The sequence below is a fragment of the Pogona vitticeps genome, chromosome 2 (genome assembly GCF_051106095.1).
Source record: "Pogona vitticeps strain Pit_001003342236 chromosome 2, PviZW2.1, whole genome shotgun sequence".
NCBI lineage: Eukaryota > Metazoa > Chordata > Lepidosauria > Squamata > Agamidae > Pogona > Pogona vitticeps.
The window spans coordinates 301,242,904-301,264,830 of NC_135784.1; the positions used below are offsets into that span (position 1 = coordinate 301,242,904).

Consider the following 21,927-nt stretch of genomic DNA (forward strand, 5'->3'; position numbering starts at 1 on the left):
GAGGACACCCCAAGGGGCGGAGCTTTCGTTGCTGAATGCCAGCGCACTCTGACCAATGGAAGGCGCGGATGTGCACTCGAGCGAGAGCCGACTTCAACCAATGGTGCTTCATGGCTCTATTACTCCGCCCTTCTAGTCTTATTCAACTGGACAGCTGGAGGGGCAAAATTTGAATATGCTGATCGAGTGGCCCGAAAGAGCCAATCATCTTGCTCTCGTAAGGATGGGCCTCTTTGAAAAGGACCACCGAGGGATGCAGAGCAAAAACAAAATCCGATTGGAGGATTGTGGCGGCGATGGTTCTCATGTGAAATGATGGGATGTTAGACGTCACCCCCGATTAAAAGAGGAAATACAGATACCCAATGTGGTGTAATTACGGGTAGAGTGACGGTCTAGTATTCCGGGGGGGGGCGCTGGGTTCGAATCCCCACTCGGTCAAGAGAATTTCCGGGGGGGGGGAACTGGGTTAAAGGCACTCCTTAAATATTTCCGTTACCCTTAAAAAAACCCATTTGGGTTACTATCCGTCGGTTCTGACTTTGAAGGCACATAACAAACACAAATAAGGACATGGAAGGTGCTTGGAATCCTCTTGTGTGTTGCCCTCTGCCTGTGGCCAAAAAAGTAGTTTTTATTTATTTTTAAAATAGAAGGCGGACGTAGTAACCTGCCTGTGAACGACTTGATTCTGAACCCAGGGGGCAATGTCAAAGTCTGATTTCTGTATAAATACAGTATTAAATGCTTAAAGGTATGATAACTGTAACCCTGGAAGTGGGAAATGTGAGTTTGAACGACAGTGAACGGCCTGGTAAAGGTTACTCTAGGACAAAGGGATATAACCTTAAAAACAGAAAATAGGGGGAAATTAAAATTTTTGAAAATAAATTACCAAATATGAAAATAGCCCTTAGGAGATGCCAAAATCTTAGTACATCTCAGTGCACACGACACATAATTGAAATAAACTATGACTGGATAAACAGCAACCAGTACATACATCACCCGAACTAGAGTTAAATCATTTACACAAGACAACCAGGGGAGGGCAGTCGTAACCTATATGAGCCAGTATTTAGATAACACTGGGCTAGTTTGAGGTGTGCACTGGATTTGATCAGAACCGGAATGATTAGTCCAATTGGTCTGATTTGGACCAACACACAGGTTTGGTTCGGGGTTAAAGTGAAGCAAATTAACCAGCTGATTTGAGTGTGTAGTACAATTTGAGTCATTTGATCCATTTCAGTCAGGCTTCAGGCCGTGCCACGGTACAGAGGCGGCATTGGTCGCCCTTTACGATGACCTGTTGAGGGAGGCCGACAGGGGCAAAACATCTCTGTTGGTCCTCCTCGACATCTCAGCGGCCTTTGATACCATCAACCACGGTATCCTCCTGGGGAGGCTCTCTGAGTGGGGAATTGGTGGCTCGGCACTTGCCTGGCTCCGCTCCTTCCTGGAGGACCGACCCCAGAGAGTATAGCTTGGGGAGAATGTCTCGGCCCCATGGAATCTCAATTGCGGGGTCCTACAGGGGTCGATTATCTCCCCAATGCTGTTTAACATCTATATGAGACCGCTGGGTGGGGTCATCAGGGGGTGTGGAGCCTCGTGTCATCAATATGCTGATGACACCCAGCTCTACATCTCTTTTTCACCAACTGCAGGTGATGCCACCCTGTCCCTTCATCGCTGCCTGGGGGCCGTACTGCAGTGGATGAAGGAAAATGGGCTGAGATTGAACCCGGACAAGACGGAGGTTCTGAGGCTGGGTGGCCCTGTGGTCGGCGGCTTGGGTGACTCTCATTTGGGGGGGTGACCTTGACCGCTAAGAGTGGGGTTCGCAGCTTGGGGATCCATCTGGACCTGGCGCTCACCATGGAAACGCAGGTGGTGTCGGTAGTCCGTACCACCTTTTTCCATCTCTGGCGGATTGCCCGGCTACGGCCCTACCTCGATACGGGGGCGCTCACTACCTTGGTCCATGCGCTCATAATCTCAAGATTAGACCACTGTAACGCGCTCTACGTGGGGCTGCCTTTGAGGCTGATGCGGAAACTTCAGGTGGTGCAGAATGCGGCGGCCAGACTCCTTAGTGGAGTGAGAAAATTGGCTGCCCATTCGTTTCTGCATCGACTTCAAAGTCTTAATGCTTACCTATAAGGCCCTAACAGTTTAGGGCCTTGATATTTGGCGGAACGCCTACTCCCACCAAGCTCTACCTGGATTACCTATGCAAGTCAGGAGGTGAGGTTGAGGAGCCTGACGCCGAGAGAGGACCGGAAGGAAAAGACACGAAATCGGGCCTTCTTGGCAGTGGCTCCTCGCCTCTGGAACAAACTCCGTCCAGAGATTCGCGCGGGTATCTTTAAAAGCCAGTTAAAAACATGGATGTTTATTCAGGCCTTCCCTCCAGTCAATATTTGATTCTCTCTTCTCATTTCTCCTTTATTTATCTTTATTCTATTTTCTTGGTTTTCACATTTTCATTTGAAAATTTATATAACTACAGTATGTGTTTTTATCAATTGTTTATATTATATTGGAAGCCGCTCAGAGTGGTCGAATAGACCAGATGGGCGGAAAACAAATCAAATAAATAAATAAATAAATTTGGAGGCAAATCACCTTAGCCCACTTTTTTCTTGGGGGAGGGAAAGTACACTTTAAATGTGGTTACTATGGAAACCCTCAAGCCCTTCTTCAGAGTCTGTCAGGTCACCAAATTTCATATACAGTACATGAGTGGAAAAACAAAAACGTTATAGCCATTTTCATTTTGTGGTGCAAGTCAGAGAGTCAAGCCCATATCTGGGGTACAAATGGAAAAGGGGAGTCCTCTATCATTCCATTCAAAAACCCCAAATTTTGGAATCTGAAAAGTCATAGTACAGCATCTGTACGTCTTCTGCTTTATTATTGCTGTTTGTTATTTGGGGACTGAAACCACAGACGCTATCTAGACCGGCATTGTCTCTGCATAAAGGGAATCCATTTCACTTCACTCTCTCTGCCAAGGCAGTACTTTCTTTATGCATCAAAATGCAAAACCCCTGAAGGATTGTGGAACCATGTCCTCTAGGGCAGCCCTCCCCAACCTTTGGGCCTCCAGATGTTCTTGGACTTCAACTCCCAGAAATCCTGGCCAGCAGAGGTGGTTGCGAAGGATAGTCCAAGAATATCTAAAGGCCCAAGGTTGGGGACCCCATGCATGTCTTCCAGACATTGGCTAAGCCTGGTATTTGAATATGACCCAAGAATACATGTACAGTAAATACTGATAGACATATTGACATGCTTTCTACTTTCTGTCACTTACGGAACTTACAAGGCAGTATCCAGTCCTGTTGCTGGCCAGTCTTTCATCTAGACACAAACCAGGTGTACACCTTTTTAGTTTCACCAAGGTCAGGCAGGTAAGGAGATACAGATGACACCCCTGCAGCTGTGTATAACTGAATAAGATATATAACTGTGGCCAATTTGCTGATGCTTCTAAATCAGCCAGTGGGGGACTCAGCTATGGCCTTTCAGAATTTCTTGGGCTGCAACTTCATCAGCCCTAGTCAGCATAACTAATGGTGAGAAAGTATGGAAGCATCAGTCCAAGAACATCTGGAAGACCGCTATTGCCAATCCAGGTCATAGATCCTCAACTACCAGTGTTATCAGTTCCAAAGCTATTGAGCAGCTATTCCGTATTCTCAGTGGATTATTTTGTGGAAGGCAAAAAGCTCAGAAAGAAGGCCATGACAGTTTCAAGGGGAAGAGCTCTGGATCTTCTAAATAAGTGGGTGATTGTACAATCAAAGCCTCATCTTGCAAGCATCCCATCTTTCAAAGAGTCAAGTGTGGCATTTTTGACCATCTAACTAGGGAGCCCCCAAAGGTGGTTGATCTGCAAACCGACGTACTTATTTGTTTACTGGGGAGAGAAAAGACTTATGAAAACGAGAAAGTCCTTGGTCTTTTCAAATTCCTTTATTGTCGTTTACATACATGAGAAAATACTGGCATGTTGTGACTGGCTGAAAACAGGCATATGCTAAGTTAGAACTTTTCTTCTCTGATTCAAAATTGTGTGATAATACTGGGGTTTGAAACAGTGCAAACTAGTTATGTATGAAAAAAGGGCAGATAATCCAGTGGAAATGACCAAGTAATGCACAATAGACAGTAGCGGGATTTCTTTCTATTCTGCCAACTCAATTTCTTCATCACAGAAAGCAGTTCCAAAAGAAAAAACAAGTATATTATCATATTCACATTTATAGCCATAGCAATAAAAGTTTCAAGTAAAAGTGTGCAGATTTGTATTTCTGTACCACACTTTCCAGAGTAAAACTTCCTGTGGCCCTTCTGCCTTGGAAGTTCTGACCATTGTAATCCAAAACCCAAATTCTGCATCTCTCCAGATGACATTCAAAGAGTGCGTTTAAATAAGCTGAAACAAATGCATCAATCTTCATGTTGTTATGGGCAGGATTTGTAATTTATAATGCTATTTTTCCTCAGATATTCCCCCCTCCAGAGAGGAATGAAGGTGTAATGTCACATCTAAATGACAGATTATTCTGTACAAATATTTAAGGTCATCAAAAGATGGCAGAAGAGAAAGCAGAAACTGCTCCATGTTGTTTCTTCATGTTTTTGTTTCTATTTTAAAAGTGTACATTAGAGCCAAAGCAAATTTGCATGCATCCATTTCAATTATGGTCACAAAATAATTCCAGATATTCAAACACCAGCTTCCCAAGTACAAAGTTTAGAATATTTAAAATGCAAGATCCATTTTTCATATTTAGAATGTTAGGAAAAATTCCAGAGGCAATTATCAGTCAATGGTTATTGAAAAACAACGATGAGGATGACAATATCTTAATGCCAATATAAACAAATTCTTTCTATGTTGAATACATTTAAATTTTCTTTCTCAAGAACATGCTTAATTTTCTCCCATTGAAAACTATGGGACTTAAATATGATTAACTTTCAGCTTATCATAAAGGGCATTCTTAATTTTTCAGCTAGTAACTTGTTATATTTTAAAGACATTGGGCAGTTTGTTGATTATTCCACATGTGTGCGTACAGGCAGGAGCCAGCTTGTGTTTTAAACAGCTTTGCAGCAACAATTTACAAATAATAGGATGTTCCTTTATTCCTGCAATAACTTAATACATTTCTGATATAACTAAGGCATAACTGAGTTTCATTACAATCATAATGCAACAAGGCATACCTTCACTCCTTCTCCTATGTAACTATAATGGTTCTAGTTACTTTTATTGTTACAATAATATATGGCCTCACTCCTTTGGTATGTTTTGAACCACAGGCCATCAACTATTTTAGCTACTTCTGAAAAGAGAACAAGTTACTGGGTTTTTTTTAAATGAGACTTTCATCAGTGAAAAATGAAACTAACTTTAGCTGTAACTAACTAGTTTATAAAACTTGCTAGGCTCAAATTCTGTAACTCGTTCACTTTTAAAGTAGCTCTGTAGGCTCTAAGTTAAAAAGAAAACTGCACACATATCTTGTGTACTTGAACAGTATAAGGTCCAGAGATTGGAAACATTATGTATTCCCCAGAATCCCCCAGAAAACACTATGGCTGTATGTCCATGTTGCCTAATGATTCTGGGAGTTGCAGTCCAAAAAAAGTAACATTTCCAAGTTCTAAAATGGTCAGATCTGTGAACTCAAGCATATTGCTTTCCCCCCTCAGAAACACGGGTGTACTGTCGCAGACAACAAATGTGGAACAGAAGTGGTAGAAAACTAAACCAGCTAAAAAGTCCTACTACATGGCAGAACAATTCTATGAGGTTATAAGGCTAGGAAGCAAGACCCCCAAAATTATCAAATTAAGATTCCCAGCAGTGTTTGGAAGAAGTTGTAACAGTCAAAGTGATATAAAATGTCTAACATTTTGTATTGTGCTGTAGACGTATCATGAGAGACCGCTGAAAAGAAAGAGGCAGAGGCAGGAATGTTATTAAAGCTAAGTGACTTACAGTGGACTGGGAGCATTTTTAGATGAAAGAAGAAAGTCATATTTCAAGTAAATAAGTAAATAAATAAATACATACATACATAAATATCTCTACAAGGTTGTTGTTTCTTAGTTTTAACATTACATCCTTTACACTCTTTCCTTTTTCAGTCTGTTAAACCTGATGAATTCTTTTTTGGAGCTTGTAAATTGTATGTGTTTTGCTGCTCAGTTTCATTTTCCAAGGATATTTTCTTTTAACTCCTCTGTGCGAATTTTAGGACTACAGGATTTGACAGAACTGTCCTATCCTACTTCTGCACAAGCCTCCGAGACATCCCATAATCCTGTATAGAAAGAAAGTGATCGTGTTTTTCTTTTCATTAGGCTTTCCTTTAAAACGATCCTATGCAGACCTTGCTTCCAGTATTGGGGCAAAGGATGTCTGAGTACCGACAGGGCTTTAGATCCTATACATTCAAAGCCCCTAAGTATATGCCCATTTCATGTCCCTGATACTTCCTCTTCCCACTGGCCACCTCCGTCTCACTAACTCTTCTCCACGTCTGCAGGGATAGAAAGACGGTAAACCTTGACAATTAAGTCTAGTTCTGTCTGACTCTAGGAGCCAGTGCTCGTCCCCATTTATAAACCAAACAGCCCGTGTTTGTCTGTAGACACTTTCCATGGTCATGTGGCCAGCATGACTACACATGCAACGCCGTGACCTTCCCACGAAGGTCGTACCTATTCATCTACTCACATCTGTATGCTTTTGAACAGCTAGGCTGGCAGGTAGGTGTAGCTGGGGCTCATTACCCTTGGAAGGCAGCCCATCTAGGAGAAGGAAAACTCAGATTTCAAGCCTCCACTGCCTTGAGGCTATATCCACTGGTGGAAAAAACCTCAGGAGTTAACCTCGAGGCAAAATCTGGAGCCGGAGTCCCGGAGGCAGTTCGTGTCGTTCTGACAACTCCTGCGGCGTCGCTGGAACCTGTTGTATTGGCTCTTGCTTTTCCATTGGACTATTTCAGCTACGTGGAGAGGGGGGATTTGCTGCTTGGGTAACAGCCTATCCTCCATATTATTTTACCCAGGCTTCGTGCTCTGGAGAGGACATTCCAGCTTCGCATACAGCATCGAAATATCATGGGAAGTAGCAGTTACCAGTTATAAGTCTTTGCTTGATTGGGGTAGAGCATGATGCCAAGGACTACTTCCGATGGTGGGAGAGGGCATTGCACCTCACTAGGTAGCTACTGCCCGCCTAGTGGCGGGTAGCCCCCAGCCAGTAAGATTCTGCCTCACCACAGTCTGTTAACCTCACGGGGTATACTTGTTCAGGAGGCCAAGGCAAAGAGGCAGTCCCAAAAACAGCAAAATCAGGGAGCTGGACAGGGGAAGGATTGTATTTGTCTTCAGTGTGGAAGGAATGGTCACTCTCAAATTGGCCTTCTCAGCCACACTAAACGCTGTTCTAAGACCTCTATTCAGAGCACGTTATCATAGTCTCTTGAAACTGAAGCATGCCTACAGTAGGCTGGCAGGAACTGGGACAAGCAATGACAGCTCACCCCGTTGTGCGGATTTGAACTGCCAACCTTTCAATCAACAGCCCTGTGGCTCAGTGGTTAGAGAAGCAGCAGGTTCTGCTGGTTAGAGGTTATGGGCCCTGTGCAAGGTGGCGAGCCTTGTCAACTGAGCACATCAGCTCTGACAAATAAACACCTACAGGTGAGTGGAGGAAGAAAAATATGCCAAAAAAGCAAACTTAGGCACATCAAAGAAGCAATTGGTGTCTCCACTGCATCTTATGTGTGAAAGAGGTGGAAGCAAAAGGAACTAACAGCGGCTCAGACCTCCAAATGTTTTGAACTTCCACTCCCAGAATATCTAGCAAGTATGACCAATACTCAAAGTTTCTGGGAGTGGAACTCCAGCCCGTCGGGAGGATTTACAGATGAGAACTACTGCATTAAATTACAAGGGCACACATTTTAAAAAAATCATAAATGCATGCTAGTTTCCATTCAATAAGTGCATAAATAAGATTCTATAATCTTGTGGAGCAATTAAGGGTATAAATACGTTCCATACCTAAGGACTATATAAGTGATGCAAGAAACCGACAGCTTGAAGCAAATCAAGAGGAGGTTCATCCGTGACTATGGTGGGCTCTACAAGTGGCACGTTTTTGTTCTTGCTCCTATTAGGAGGGTGTGTGTGGATTATTCTGGGAACAAATGTTTGCCTATTTAAGAAAATAGTTCAAACACCAGGAAGTACAGTATGATATTTTCCTCCCTTGTCAAACCTTCCTGCCTATAGAAAGCTAGCATGGTAGGGTGAAATGTAGCATTCAGACATGCAGCTCTGCAAGTTTTCCCCCATCAAAGTTATTCTACACTAAATAGTTGGGTTTTTTTTGAGCATGATCTCCGGGTCTATAATTTTTTCTCTCCCTTAGCTATTTCCTAATGGCCCTCAAAAATGAAACTTGTAGCCAAATTATAAGTCTCCCAGTGCTATCATCATTGACTCCTACTAATATTAAACAGCATGCATTGCTCATGGGTGCTCCCTTTTATTTGCATAGAGTGTTCATTTCTTTTTCACAATATTTTATAACTTTTGGGGGGGACCGTCAGTGTTCAAATTGCAGTCTTAATTTTAAGAGAGTTTGCTGGAGATCAAAATCTTACACACTAGTTCAGCCATTCCTAATAAAATTATATTTCAATTACAGAAGCAAAAGAATATATGAACCTTTAAAGTTAAGTAATCAATGTGATATATTTTCCATCAGAAACAGAAGACATGCCATAATCCAGTGTAACAAAGGGTGCAAGGAAGATGATATTTTTCTTTCTTTTTTAAAAGCACATACTATTTACATACTTTCAGTCTTTCCTTTTAAAAAAAATATGATCAAGCAGGTTAAATATTAGTATAGAACATTTCTTCATATATAAATTAAACTCAACTGATTAATGACTAAGGTGCCCAGAAATGTGGATGCAAACACAGCCTGCAGCAAAACCCTTGGGTGTCTATTTATTTATTTACAAAGTTTATTTGAAATTTCGCTTCATTCTTTTACCTTCCAAGGACACTTCAGTGCGAAACAACTATGGCAATAGAATCATGAGAAACTCTTCTGAGTTTAATTCTTAAATTCCAAGATCTAGAGCTACTGGCTTTAAAGCAAAGAAACATTAGCATCTTTTTTATATATATATATGTTTTGCCCACTATCAGAAGGAGCCGTTGCAGATATTCAAGACATTGGTTTAACTGCACATATTGAACAACTGGTTCAATAGCAGAATCAAAACAAAATATCACACACACTCACAATGCGGTGGACCATCAGAATTCAATTTTCGCTTTTGGAACATGTACCATTTATAATTTTGCTTTTGAAATTTGACCTAGATGGATCCATTTTGGGGGGGGAAAGGTTTTATCTATGCTCAGTGAAGGTTAAGGCCACTGTATTATCAGCTTCCTGTTTTGCAGCCATAGCGAACCTAGGGCACGTGTGGCACAGCTGGCATGCAGAGCCTTCTCTGTGGGCACATGAGCCATAAGTCGCCATCGAGAAATACTTACCCGTCCTCCGACCCTGGATTTCAGGGAGAGTTCTTGGGAAGGGAGGGCGAGCCAAGACGGCAGTGGCTGCCACTGCCACAAACACACACACAAAGACACACACATACATGCCTGGACGCCAGGCATGGTAACACCCGGCTCCTGTCACCTGCACCTTTAAGGGTTTCAGCTGGAGGCGGAGCGGGGAGTGTCCCAGGCAGATGCTGGAGGTTGTGCGGCCGGAGGAGTGGGACTCTTTGGGATGGTCATGGTTGGTTTCGTGTTGCAGTTTGGGCACTCGGGACTCAAAAAGGTTCACCATCACTGCTATAGGGTAAGGCGCTTGGAGGCATCTTGGAATGAGATTCATATAATTTAGGCTCTAAGGCCTCCAGGGCTCAGGAAAAAAATTATTTTCTTGGACTACTGTTATCAGATACAGCAACAGAAACTCTGTGACTTTTAGCCCTATCAAATCCCCAAGCTCTGTTTAATCTATGGAGTGCCAGCAGCCCTTGGACCTCACTACTAGTCTGGAAGAGAGGAGCTCTGCATTTCAGGACCACCATGTCATCAAGAGTGCCAGCCACTGTGAGCATCTAGTCATCCGATCATACAGGTCAACCCATGTCCACCATGCCCCAGGTGCTTCAGAGTTTTCTCCTCCCTCTAAGTGCATCGTTGTCCTGTGAAGATACAGCCCAGCCAATTGTCCTGTGAAGATATAGCCCAACCAATTGACTTCTGCATTGGATCTTGAACCCTGCGACATTTCATCAGTGCTTGAAGGAGCTACCACTCTGAACCAGAACTTCCAGAATCCCACAAGATGAGAGATCCGAGGTGGATCTACTACCAAGGAAACTTAAGGAATACTACGGAAACTTAATACAGTGGTGCCTCGCTTAGTGAGTGCACCGTACAACGACGAATCCGTATAGCGATCCCCTTTTTCGGGATCGCTATACGGAGCACCCAATCGGCGCACCTTGCTTTGCGACGATTGGGTGTCCCGCGGCCATTTTGGAGCCGCCGATCAGCTGATCGGCGGCTCCAAAATGGGCGCGGGAGGACCCGAAATGGCCCCGCGCTGTGTTTTCGCGCCCTCGGCAAGCGAGGGGAGGGCGCAAAAACGCGGCGCGGGGCCATTTCGCGTCCGTTTTGAAGCCGCAAAACAGCTGTTTTGCGGCTTCAAAACGGCCGCGGATGACACGAAATGGCCCCGCGCGGCATTTTCGCGCCCTCCCCTCGCTTGCCAAGGGCGCGAAAACGCCGCGCGGGGCCATTTCGGGTCCGTTTTGAAGCCGCAAAACAGCTGTTTTGCGGCTTCAAAACGACCCGAAATGGCCCCCTGCGGCGTTTTCGCGCCCTCGGCAAGCGAGGGGAGGGCGCGAAAATGGCTGCCCGGGGCCAGGAAACTTCTCTAAGTGGGAAGTTTAGGGCCGATTTGGAACGCATTAAATGAAGTTTAATGCGTTCCAATGGCTTTTTACTTCCCGCTTAGCGAAGATTTCGTATAGCGAAGGTTAATCCGGAACGGATTAACCTCGCTATACGGGGCACCACTGTACAGTACTAAGGAAACTTAGGCATCAGGGCCCCTAATCTCAGAAGGCCTTCAGAAGTGACTTTAGTCTACCTTTTTTTAAAAATTGTGGCAATCTGTCATGGAACAACCCCATGAAAGAAGATAACAACGGTTACCCAGACCTCGTTGCTGCTTGTGAAGGAGCCCCAATAACAGTTCAAGCTTCAGGGACCTAAAAACATAGGTCTGCCCCACTATGAGGGATTCTGACCAAAACAGAAACTTTTCCCAAGTTTTGACTGCACCCCTGGCTCTTAGCCCTCTGTTTATTGTTTCCTCCTCGGAGACTCAGCTCTTGCCTATCTGGGGCTATGTGCTGCTTCTGTCTCATACGGACTGACAAGAGCAAGAGAGAAAGCCTTTGGCTAGCCACCTAGAGTGGTCTGGTAGTCCAGATAGGCGGGATATAAATCAAATAAATAAATAAATAAATACTAGAAACAGACAACCTGGAGGCTGACCCTCGTTAAGGCCTGACAATATTTTAATCATCCCCAAGTGATCTCATCTCACATGACCCTTGACTTAACTTCAAAAGCTTCCTGTGGGTGTATTAAGTCTCAGCCAGGGCAATCTGTATTCACCCCTATAACCTTGGTATGTGTGGAGGGAACAGGTGAAAAGAAGAGCTGGCAAAAAGGGAGAACGAAAAAGGGCATATCTCACCCACAGATGGCATGTAGATTCTGACAAATTATCCATGAGAGAAGGAACTTGCCCGCTGCTGTTTCCCATGTTGTGCCAATGCAGTCAAGGAAAACAGGTTTTGCACACGTGGTTCCCTAAGGGCTGAGAAATCTGCACCGTTCCTACTGTATTGTATAACATGCCTATCGTTGGTACAGGGATAAATGGGGTGGTAACATGACCACGGATGAGGGCACTTGGAAATTTTCCTTTTTTTGGACTACAGATCACAAACTGCCCAGCCAGTTAACTGAAAACCTAAGGCAGGAAATCTAGAAGTTAACAAGGCAAGTACATTCTATATTACTTCATCTGCTGTTGTCATTTTTTTTAATGCTAGGGAAAGGGAAAAGAGCTTGGAGAATTTCCTGTCTCAGGTCCCACTAATGTAGCTGGCTTTAGGTACTACTGTAGGATCCTTTTATCTGCAGGACCAGTATCCACTGATTCACTTATCTACAGTTTGAAAATATTACATATATATAATATTTTATGACTACTTCATAGTCCCTATATATGAAAACTATGAATTTACCAGAACTGGCCACTAGATGGAGCCAGAGACCGCCTGAAAATGTTAAAAGGAAAATCCCTATATAAAAATTCAGACTGTAGATAAGTGACTCAGTGGATACTGATCCTGCGGATAAAAGGATATATAAAAAACTATGAAGTTATCAAAAAAACCTATGAAGTTGCCAGAACTGGCCACTAGATGGAGACCATGCTATGTACAGTGGTACCTCAACTTACAAACGTCTCCACTTGTGGACGTTTCGAGTTATGAATGACTCCATTAGCAAAATGTTGCTTCGACTTGCGAACAGAGCCTCGACTTATGAACAAAAAACCCTTTCCTAGCCTTTTTTGGACCTAAGTTCATCTCAGGTCAAAAGAATAAAAAATAAAAAAAATTCTCCCCCTAGTGGTAGAGTACGGATTAACCGGCTTTGCATTAGTTCCTATGGGAACGAATGCCTCTACTTACAAACAGCGCCTCAACATACGAATGAAAAACAGCCTGAATGGATTAAATTGTTTTCAATGCATTCCTATGGGAAAACTTGCCTTGACTTACGAACTTTTCGACGTATGAACGCCATTGCAATATGGATTAAGTTCGTAAGTCGAGGTACCACCGTACTGTGTTTGCTATTAAAATAGTGTTCTGTATCCACCAGGGCAGTCTTGGAACAGGTTCTTGCAGGTGTGTGTGTGTGTGTCCTTAATTTAGAGCTATGGGTCCCCTCCTAAAAACCAGAGAGATGGCTGCATCATGACCTACAAATCAAAAGTTTCCATTTAATCTTTCAACTCAGTCATCACGTTGTGACGTTGGAGTCTCATAAAGCAACTTTTCAAAACTATCAGTTTGCAATGTGTTAGCCAAAATGCCAGAGAAAACAGCTGGGAAATATTTTTCACCTCTCAGAGAAAGTGCCATACCAAATGTGGGTCGTGGTGTCACTGAGAAACTGGGGCATCTAAAGAAAAGCCGTTTTAAGCCTTGTGGCTCTCAAAACAGAACCAATCCGACTCTGCAAGGGAAAACCAACCATTTCAACTATGACTTCTCTGCACTGGAGGCTGATGTACAAAACCTCCCCCAGAGATAAAAGGCAAAACTGTTAAGGCAGCATAAGAATCCCCCGCCATTTCATTCACATCTCTGTAAATTCATTTTAAATTTACTTCCAAGGCATCCGCGGGGGGATCTTGGTTTGTGCTTGCCCTTAACGTGAAGGCATTTCCATAGCATCGGACAAAGAGCTGACCAGTTTCATGTGTGATAAAACCTTGGTTTGCTTCTTCAGCACTAAGTAACCAATGTGTAAAATCAGAAGAATTTTGAAGAAGCCTGTCATTTTTTTTTCACCCTTTTCTTTACCATCTTTCCTTATGATATACTTCTGTCTGTACAATCTCATTTGGATGTTCCGCTACTAGGCACGCGCCGTTAATGTCTTTGAGCTTGTTGTCGGGCAGATCCTCCGGCTTCGTGCATAGTTTTAATGCCCTGGAAATGAAGACATCTAAGTCAAACTGGGGGTCGCTTTTGCTGTCGACCTCCTTGGGTTCTTTGTGGAGACGGTGAGGAGAGGATGGCAAATTTCGCTCCTGAACCTCTGGAAGAGGGTTGGGGCATTCCAGCCCCGTCTGGGTGCTGGTCACCCACTGAGCTATCTCTAAGAAAAGGTTAGACGGTTCTTCTTCCAAAGCTAATTCCGCTGCGGGTGCGATCGATGCCCTTTTCCAGTGGGATAAGTCTAAGATGAGCTTGGGCTCTGAATAATGGTGCAGTTTACTGTCCCTCCACAGCAATTTGTCTAAATAAGAAGGTGACCCCACTTTATAATCACACGACCGCCCATAATCCCCTTCGAAGGCTCGGTCCATGGAAGAATGAGACTGCTCCAGGAATCTCTCCGAGCTACTCTGGGAGTATTTGCGTGGATCCACTTGGACATCCTCGGCAATGGATTCCGATCCTGCTCGGGGATCGCGCTGCACATCGTCCAAATCCTGGCCCTTCTCATGTCGCCACTCCAAGTCAGAGGAGAAGCTCACTTGATACCTGTTTGTGTAAAATAACGACAACATTAGCCACTAGAAAATGTACACCTTCTTCTTACCAGGTCTTTCTTTTTAAAATCACTACACTTCTTTTATTTTCTTTATTTATAAGCTGGTCTCGTGTTTCCTAGAACTTTCCAGAAGCGCATCTGTCACAATCTGGGAGTCCACCAGGGGCTGGATCATGAGGAGCCAGGAGATTCTGGCCCAAAGTCCCACAATTGATGCAGCAAGGACTGGTACCCTCTGAGGCACACTAACCAGACACCCGCAAGCCGGTGAGGTCTGGCCCTTCTCAGCCTGAAGTCTCCCTGCCTAGGAGTGAAAAAGATTGGGATCCCCCTTGGGATGGCTCAGTATTGAGGCAGGCTGCCATCCTCCAGTACAGCAGCAACAACAACAACATGCCTAGCAGAAGATCTGGGGAAGGAGGAGGACTGCTGAGTATAAATGGAGGTATTCGTATATGAATATGAATATACTTGCACAGGTGGTGTTAACGAGGGTCCAGCCCTATGGGGCCGGACAGTTCACTCACTGATCCAACATGGACGTGGAGGGTGCAATTCTACGGATGGTTCCACAGCGCGCGATCCGCTCTCCACTCTCCCACCTTGGAGTGAGGATTGTCCTCCCGCCTCCTGCCAGGAGTGGCAAGCGGATCGCGTGCTGCGGAGCCATTTGTAGAATCGCGCCATCCGCATCCGCGGCAGATCGGTGAGTGGACCGTCCGGCCCCATGGAGCTGGACACTCGGTAACGTCACCTGTGCAGGGATATTTGTATTCGAATATCAACAAACCTATCCATTTTGAAGGAAATCAACCCTGAGTGCTCACTGGAAGGACAGATCCTGAAGCTGAGGCTCCAATACTTTGGCCATCTCATGAGAAGAGAAGACTCCCTGGAAAAGACCCTGATGTCGTGAAAGTGTGAGGGCAAGAGGAGGAGAAGGGGACGATAGAGGATGAGATGGTTGGGCAGTGTCATCGAAGCTACCAACACAAATTTGACCCAACTCCGGGAGGCAGTGGAGGACAGGATGGCCTGGCGTGCACTGGTCCATAGGGTCACGAAGAGCCAGACACAATTTAATGACTAAACAACAACAACAATGAATACGAATACCCTCATCTCTACAACTGAGCTTCGTGTTGACTAAGATCCTGGGTGGTTCAAGTGCTTCATGCTAGGCATTAGATAGTATTTTCAGAAAAGCATCTAACAGCTGAGGTGCCACTACAGAAAAGACCTCCTAACTTCTAATGCTGAAGGACATATTGATTACCTGAAGGTCAAACAGGTGCAGGGTTAAATTCTAGGTTCAAATCTGTGCCAGTTATTCTGGGGAATTGGGACAAATGTAAACCTTGTATGAGCCATGCAAAAGTTGGTTTTCTGGACTACAGTATCAAGATTCGTATGTGGCCAGTAGCTAAGTCAGCTGGGGCATGATGTAGGGAATTGTAATCTAAAGAGTAGTGATTGCAAACTCTGTTTCAAGTAAGTTCAAGAGAAGCTGAATCTTGTAACCTACAAGAGTTACATAAACTCAGAAAATCTGCATATAGCAGCATGTTTTCAGTGACCATTAGTCTTGAAGAATGTCAAAGAATAATGCAGGGCATACAAATTCCAAGCCTTGATTGCCAAAACGCAAGTCATGTTCACATTCTGGCTTTATCTTTTAATCTAACCAATGACCAAAGCTTTTTAGCTGAGTCTTTAAGAACTAAAAATCTGTTAAGGCTGATGTGTTCTGCACTTCCATCCTAAATTGATGACAGTAATGTTGACATGACGTTATCAAGCAGTACTACATCTCATATCACTTCTTCAGGAACATTTGTGCTCACTCCTGAACAATTAACAACATTTAAAAATCTGCAATAAAGAAATTCAAGTGTAAAGCTCAATTTTGTGGCCGTCATATCTTATGTAAACAGGTCATATTTGCATAGTTTGCCTTATATGACATACTTTAGTCCACTGGTTCTTAACCGTTGTTACTCAGATGTTTTTGGACTGCAACTCCCAGAAGCCTTCACCACCAGCTCTGCTGGCTGGGATTTCTGGGAGTTGCAGTTCAAAAACACCTGAGTAACAAAGGTTAAGAACCACTGCTTAGTCTACAGCATTTACTGTTAGCTGAAGCTATTTTAGTTTGCCTAGTAGTGGGGAAGGAAAAGCCTGCTGCAGTTTTTACAACCTTGCATGCTGATTGTAGTTTATTTGGCTGGGATGGACCTTTCTGGGCTGAGGTGACTGTCAATCTATCCAGCGCTAAGCAATTGTTCCATCCTGCTGATGAATTCTAAGAGAACCTCACTTTCTGCTGAGTGTCCCTCTCCTTCTCTTTCGTCTGTTGGAAGCAGAGTTGTTGATTTGCTGTTGATCTGTTCACAACCGTTAAGTAATGGAATGGTTTTTTTAAATTCTTTCTCCTACAAATGTCTCAGAGTGAGCTGCTGAGACCTTAAAGTGCCAGTTAATGAGAAAGGGGTGGAGCACCTCAGGAACTTGAAGCTATTCTCCTCTGTGAGCCTCTGTACTTCGACTCCATAGCAAAAGGATTTTACCAGGAATTCAAAAATATGCAACAAAGCCTAAATGCCAATCACTGGAAACCTTGTTCAATTACTCCTGGAGCTTCTCACAGTTTACCAAACCCTTGCACAGATTAGCATTTATGAAGACTAGCAACCTTCTTCTGAAATCGAAAGATCTTTGCAGTCCATTCCACCTTCCATGGCCCTGCAGAAGGTAAAGGTAAAGGTTCCCCTTGACAATTTTTGTCCAGTCGTGTTCGACTCTAGGGGGCAGTGCTCATCCCCGTTTCCAAGCCATAGAGCCAGCGTTTTGTCCGAAGACAATCTTCCGTGGTCACATGGCCAGTGCGACTTAGACACGGAACGCTGTTACCTTCCCACCGAGGTGGTCCCTATTTATCTACTTGCATATTCAGACTAGTGAATAAACGTACCTGTCCCAGTTGAACATCTGGCTTTGACTGGCTTCCATCAGTAAAATGTCATCTATCTCGTCCTCAATTCGGAAAGGATGCTGAGAAACAGGTTCATCCTCGGGACAATAATATGGGCTCATATAAGGATGCTGCAGGCCTATCTCTGCAGTCAGCCGGTCCATGGGATTGAATGTCAGTATCTTCTCCAGAAAATCGATAGCTGTGAGTGGCAGAGAAATGATCAGGCCAGCTGTACCCAGACAAAAGCCGCTCTTCTTCCTAAATGGACTGTCTCACGGGTTCATTATATGTGCGATAGGAACAATCACCCCTGAAAGCAGATAAGAACTTAACCTCTAAAGCTCTCTTTCTATTTAATTATAGCATGTAATTGGCCTTGATTCAAAAGTAGAACTCTAATTATATTTAATGGGGATGATGTGCGGCTCTTGGAAGGCTGGCGAGCTTGAGTCAATTGTGAGCTCTCTTAAAAATAGGACAAAAGTCGCAGCAGAGATAGCCGGAGACAATCAGGACTTTAAAAACATGTCTAGAAGCTCCGTGTGGTATGTGCCTAGAAGTGAGCGCTGCTGTGTTCAAGGAGGGTTTACTCTGTGGTAAGTATTTCAACAAGAAAGACAAAACAAAGCAAAACCTTTTTTTTAAAAAAAGACATAATGGTGCCTTGAAGACGAACTGCTATATTTTAATGTAAGCTTTCATGGAACATGTCTGCTTTGTCAGAAGTAAGTGTCAGAATACAATGACTATATAGCAAATATTCATGCAAGGCTCTAAGATAAAGGGACAGTGGTATTTGGTTGCATTTCACACATAGTAATGTTTTAAGAGCTGGACCATAAAGAGGGCTGACTGACGAAGAATTGATGGTTTTGAATTGTGGTGCTGGAGGAGACTCTTGAGAGTCCCCTGGACTGCAAGGAGAACAAACCTATCCATTTTGAAGGAAATCAACCCTGAGTGCTCCCTGGAAGGACAGATCCTGAAGCTCAGGCTCCAATACTTTGGCCATCTCATGAGAAGAGAAGACTCCCTGGAAAAGACGCTGATGTTAGGAAAGTGTGAGGGCAAGAGGAGAAGGGGGACGACGGAGGACGAGATGGATGGACAGTGTCATCGAAGTGACCAACATGAATTTTACACAATTCTGGGAGGCAGTGGAAGACAGGAGGGCCTGGCGTGCTCTGGTCCATGGGGTCACGAAGAGTCGGACACGACTTAATGACTAAACAACAATGATGTTTTAAGACCCCTGTTTGATATTCACTTCTTTTGAAGCCTGGTTCTGTAAACAGCAACAATAATTAAGGGAAACAACAGCAGGAACAACATGTGGTAATGTAGAGAATGATATACCGTACTTTAAGTTTGAGCATTTTTCTGAAAATATGAGATAACATAATTATCACATTTGATAATGGCTTAAGAAAACTTGACTGTTAAGATTGGAGTCAATCATCTCTATATATTTTATCTTGGCTCTTTCCCTCTGGATTCTTGTTCTGTAATTTTTCTTTTCCAGAATAACAACTTTTATGTCTTGTGAAGAGTGTCCTGGTAGATTGAAGTGACTTGAGTCAGGTTTCTGTGTATTGCAATTTCTACAACTTTGAAAACTACAACTATAGAAGTCTTTAGTAAGTGTGTTTATGATATCAGCATGGGAAGGTGGGGTTTTGTCATGGTAAGACTGGTTGGGTTTCGAGACAGCTCCTGAAACTGACAGGGACCCTTTGGTTTCAAAGTCCCCAATGTACGGGGCAAAGGATAGGTGGCATCCTAAGCAGCAGAGGTGACAGAAAGAGGAAAGAAGTTGGTGGAAGATGCTTCCCCCCCCCAAAAAAAATCTTTCTGAGTGCACGGAATGAGGTGGAAGCCATGTTGGGCAAAGAACTGGGAACACCCCTTGCAGAGAGTGGAGGAGTACAGAAGGATCTTGGAAAATATCCTGACCAGGACTCTAAATAAGTGTGCTTTATATAAAGAAATTTTTATGGGCCTAAAACAATGACACAGAAGAAAGCTGGGCTTAACAAGTTAATGAAAGTGGATTAGATCCTGCAACCCTTTGAGTTGTGGTAGAGTGAGCCTCCCCTCCATCCCTCAGCCTTGATTGGGAAAACGAAAAGAAAGAGGGAGGAGGGGAGAAAGTTATTTGGTGAATGAACTGTTTTAATCAAAGGTAAAGACTCGCTCCAGCAAAATAGTTTAATCATAAACTGTCTAATTACAACACTGATGTAGGAAACTAGAATCAGGAAATAGAACTTGGAACTTCAGAGGACTCTTAGATTGTGTAGCATCACCGGATCAGAGGCACTTATTTTTTTTCTTTGTTTTCTTTGGCACTCTGTCCTGCAACCCGGAACAGTTTTGATTGGAGGACCTACCCCTAATTACTGAGTCTGGAGAGAAAGATTGAACCGATAATGTTACTTGCCTCAAGGCACTGTTTGTTATCTTAAACACTCATTGTTTTGACTGGTGGCTGTGAGAACATTTCGATGAGAGAGAGGTGCTGATCTATGTTTTGGATGGGCTTGGTAAATAGTGTTCTTTGAATGAAAGATGGGGCAGCAGCGACACCTGCTGGGAAAGAAAACAGACAGTATCTTTTTTAAAAAATTTAGAAGATTAATCATAGAATTGGAAGATGACAGTGAAAGGAGGAAAGGAAAAGCCCCTGAGAGGCTCATCTGCGCAGGAACAAATTCTGAAATTATTGGGGCAAGAGACACTTAAGGACTGGCAACAGAACATTCAAAATAGGTTATCCACAGGATTATAGCAGATAGAAGGAGGAATGGCTCAGCTATCTGAACAAATTAAAGATTTAGGGTTGCAAATTTAAAATAGGTTTCTGTTTCATGGCAGAAATACTATGGAGATATAAAGCAGGAGAAAGTCATAAACTAAAAATGGTTGTCTGTTTGTTTAAAAACAGACAGGAACATCCAGACACTTAAGGCCTATTTAAAATACAGCTAGGGAAGAAAACCTCATGCAGATTATATGGTTTAGTGTCCCCTAAGGATGGGGCCACCAAACAAAGACCCTGTCTTTTGTGTCAGTCAGCCTAACATATTTTATCAGTGTGCACATAAGCATTGAAGCTGATCCTACATGTATGTCTTGTCCAGGACTGGGAAATTATTTGTTAATCCATTGTATCTAATCTATTAAATATTGATTATTTTAAAATTTACTGTTTTAATGATTAAACCATAACAGTTATCTGCTGATTAACAATTCCTATTTCATGCTCTTTCTTTCGACCCATTGCCTTGGAGGAGACATTTGAGGGACCATTTTAAATAATTTTAGTAATTTTTTTTATAATTCAAAACTTAATATGTCACATGTTATTAGCTACCGTATCAACATTACAAATCTATTTTATAATTTTCACTAACAAAATTAATTTAGATTTCATGTTAATGTTAAATATCATAGGATCCCCTTATCTGTGGGATCAATATCTGCTGATTCACTTATTTACAATCTGAAAATATTAAAAGAAAAATCCTAAAAGTACTTATTTCTAAAGATGAAATTACAAGAACTGGCCACTAGAGAGAGCCGAAGATGATTCTATGTATAGAGTTCACTATACAGTGGTGCCTCGCTTAATGATTGCCCCGCATTACGACGAAATAACTGTATGACGATCTTTTTGCAATTGCAAAATGATGGTCTAAATAGGGTTTTTTCGTTTTGCAATGATCGGTTCCCTGCTTCGGGAACCGATTCTTCGCAAAACAATGTTTTTTTAACAGCTGATCGGCGGTTTCAAAATGGCCACTGGGTGCTTAAAATGGCTCCCCGCTGTGTTTAGGGATGCATTCCTCGCTATACAGGCAGCGAAAATGGCTGCCGTATGGAGGATCTTCACTGGACTGTGAGTTTTTACCCCATTGGAACGCATTGAACGGGTTTCAATGTGTTTCAATGGGGTTTTTTATTTCATTTTACGATGTTTTCGCTTAACGGGAATTTCCTGGAACTGATTATCGTCGCTAAGCGAGGCACCACTGTAATCTATGTTTATCAGAATCTGCAGAGGGGGGCTTGGAATCCATCACCCACAGATATGGGGGTCCCACTATAACTGTTTCACATTAAAATTTCCAAGTCTGAAAAATTAGGAAATTGCCGTTCAGTCCACAAAAACCTATGACAAAAAAACTTGTAGCTTTTGAGACACCACAAGTCTCTTTGTCGTTTCTGCTGAAGAAGACCACAGTAACACCAATCTAGCTCTTGAAAAATCCAGGGTGTGATCTTGCCTTTCATGTGAAAGGAATCCCCCTCTTTTTAAAATCCTCAGAATAAACCTCTAAAAGAGGTGAAATAAAAAGATTATGACTGGCTCAAGATCATTGTGCCAGTTTTGATCAAGGGGAAATCCAAACCATTTATCTCCAGTCTTAGTCTGATATACTAAGTGCTACAGAACACCGATGTCATGTGTGTGTGTGTGTATATGTATATATATGTGTGTG

General features: G+C 43.1%; 1 protein-coding gene across 3 annotated transcripts in view; it reads right to left on the reverse strand.

The window, feature by feature from the left end:
* Positions 1-12,051: 12,051 nt before the first annotated feature.
* The window catches only part of MAPK4 (mitogen-activated protein kinase 4), an 87,415-nt gene continuing 77,539 nt past the window's right edge, over positions 12,052-21,927 (reverse strand). Inside the window, exons 5-6 of one of the 3 annotated variants that reach the window (XM_072992932.2) lie at positions 17,423-17,624; positions 12,052-14,441 (exon numbers count right to left, since the gene is read on the reverse strand). In XM_072992932.2, coding sequence (XP_072849033.2) covers positions 13,751-14,441; positions 17,423-17,624 — 893 coding nt within the window. In that variant the 3' untranslated portion in view covers positions 12,052-13,750. Of the gene's footprint in view, positions 14,442-17,422; positions 17,625-19,623; positions 20,015-21,927 lie in introns of those variants that run through there. The other 2 variants (XM_072992934.2, XM_078384134.1) reach the window with 2 other exon arrangements.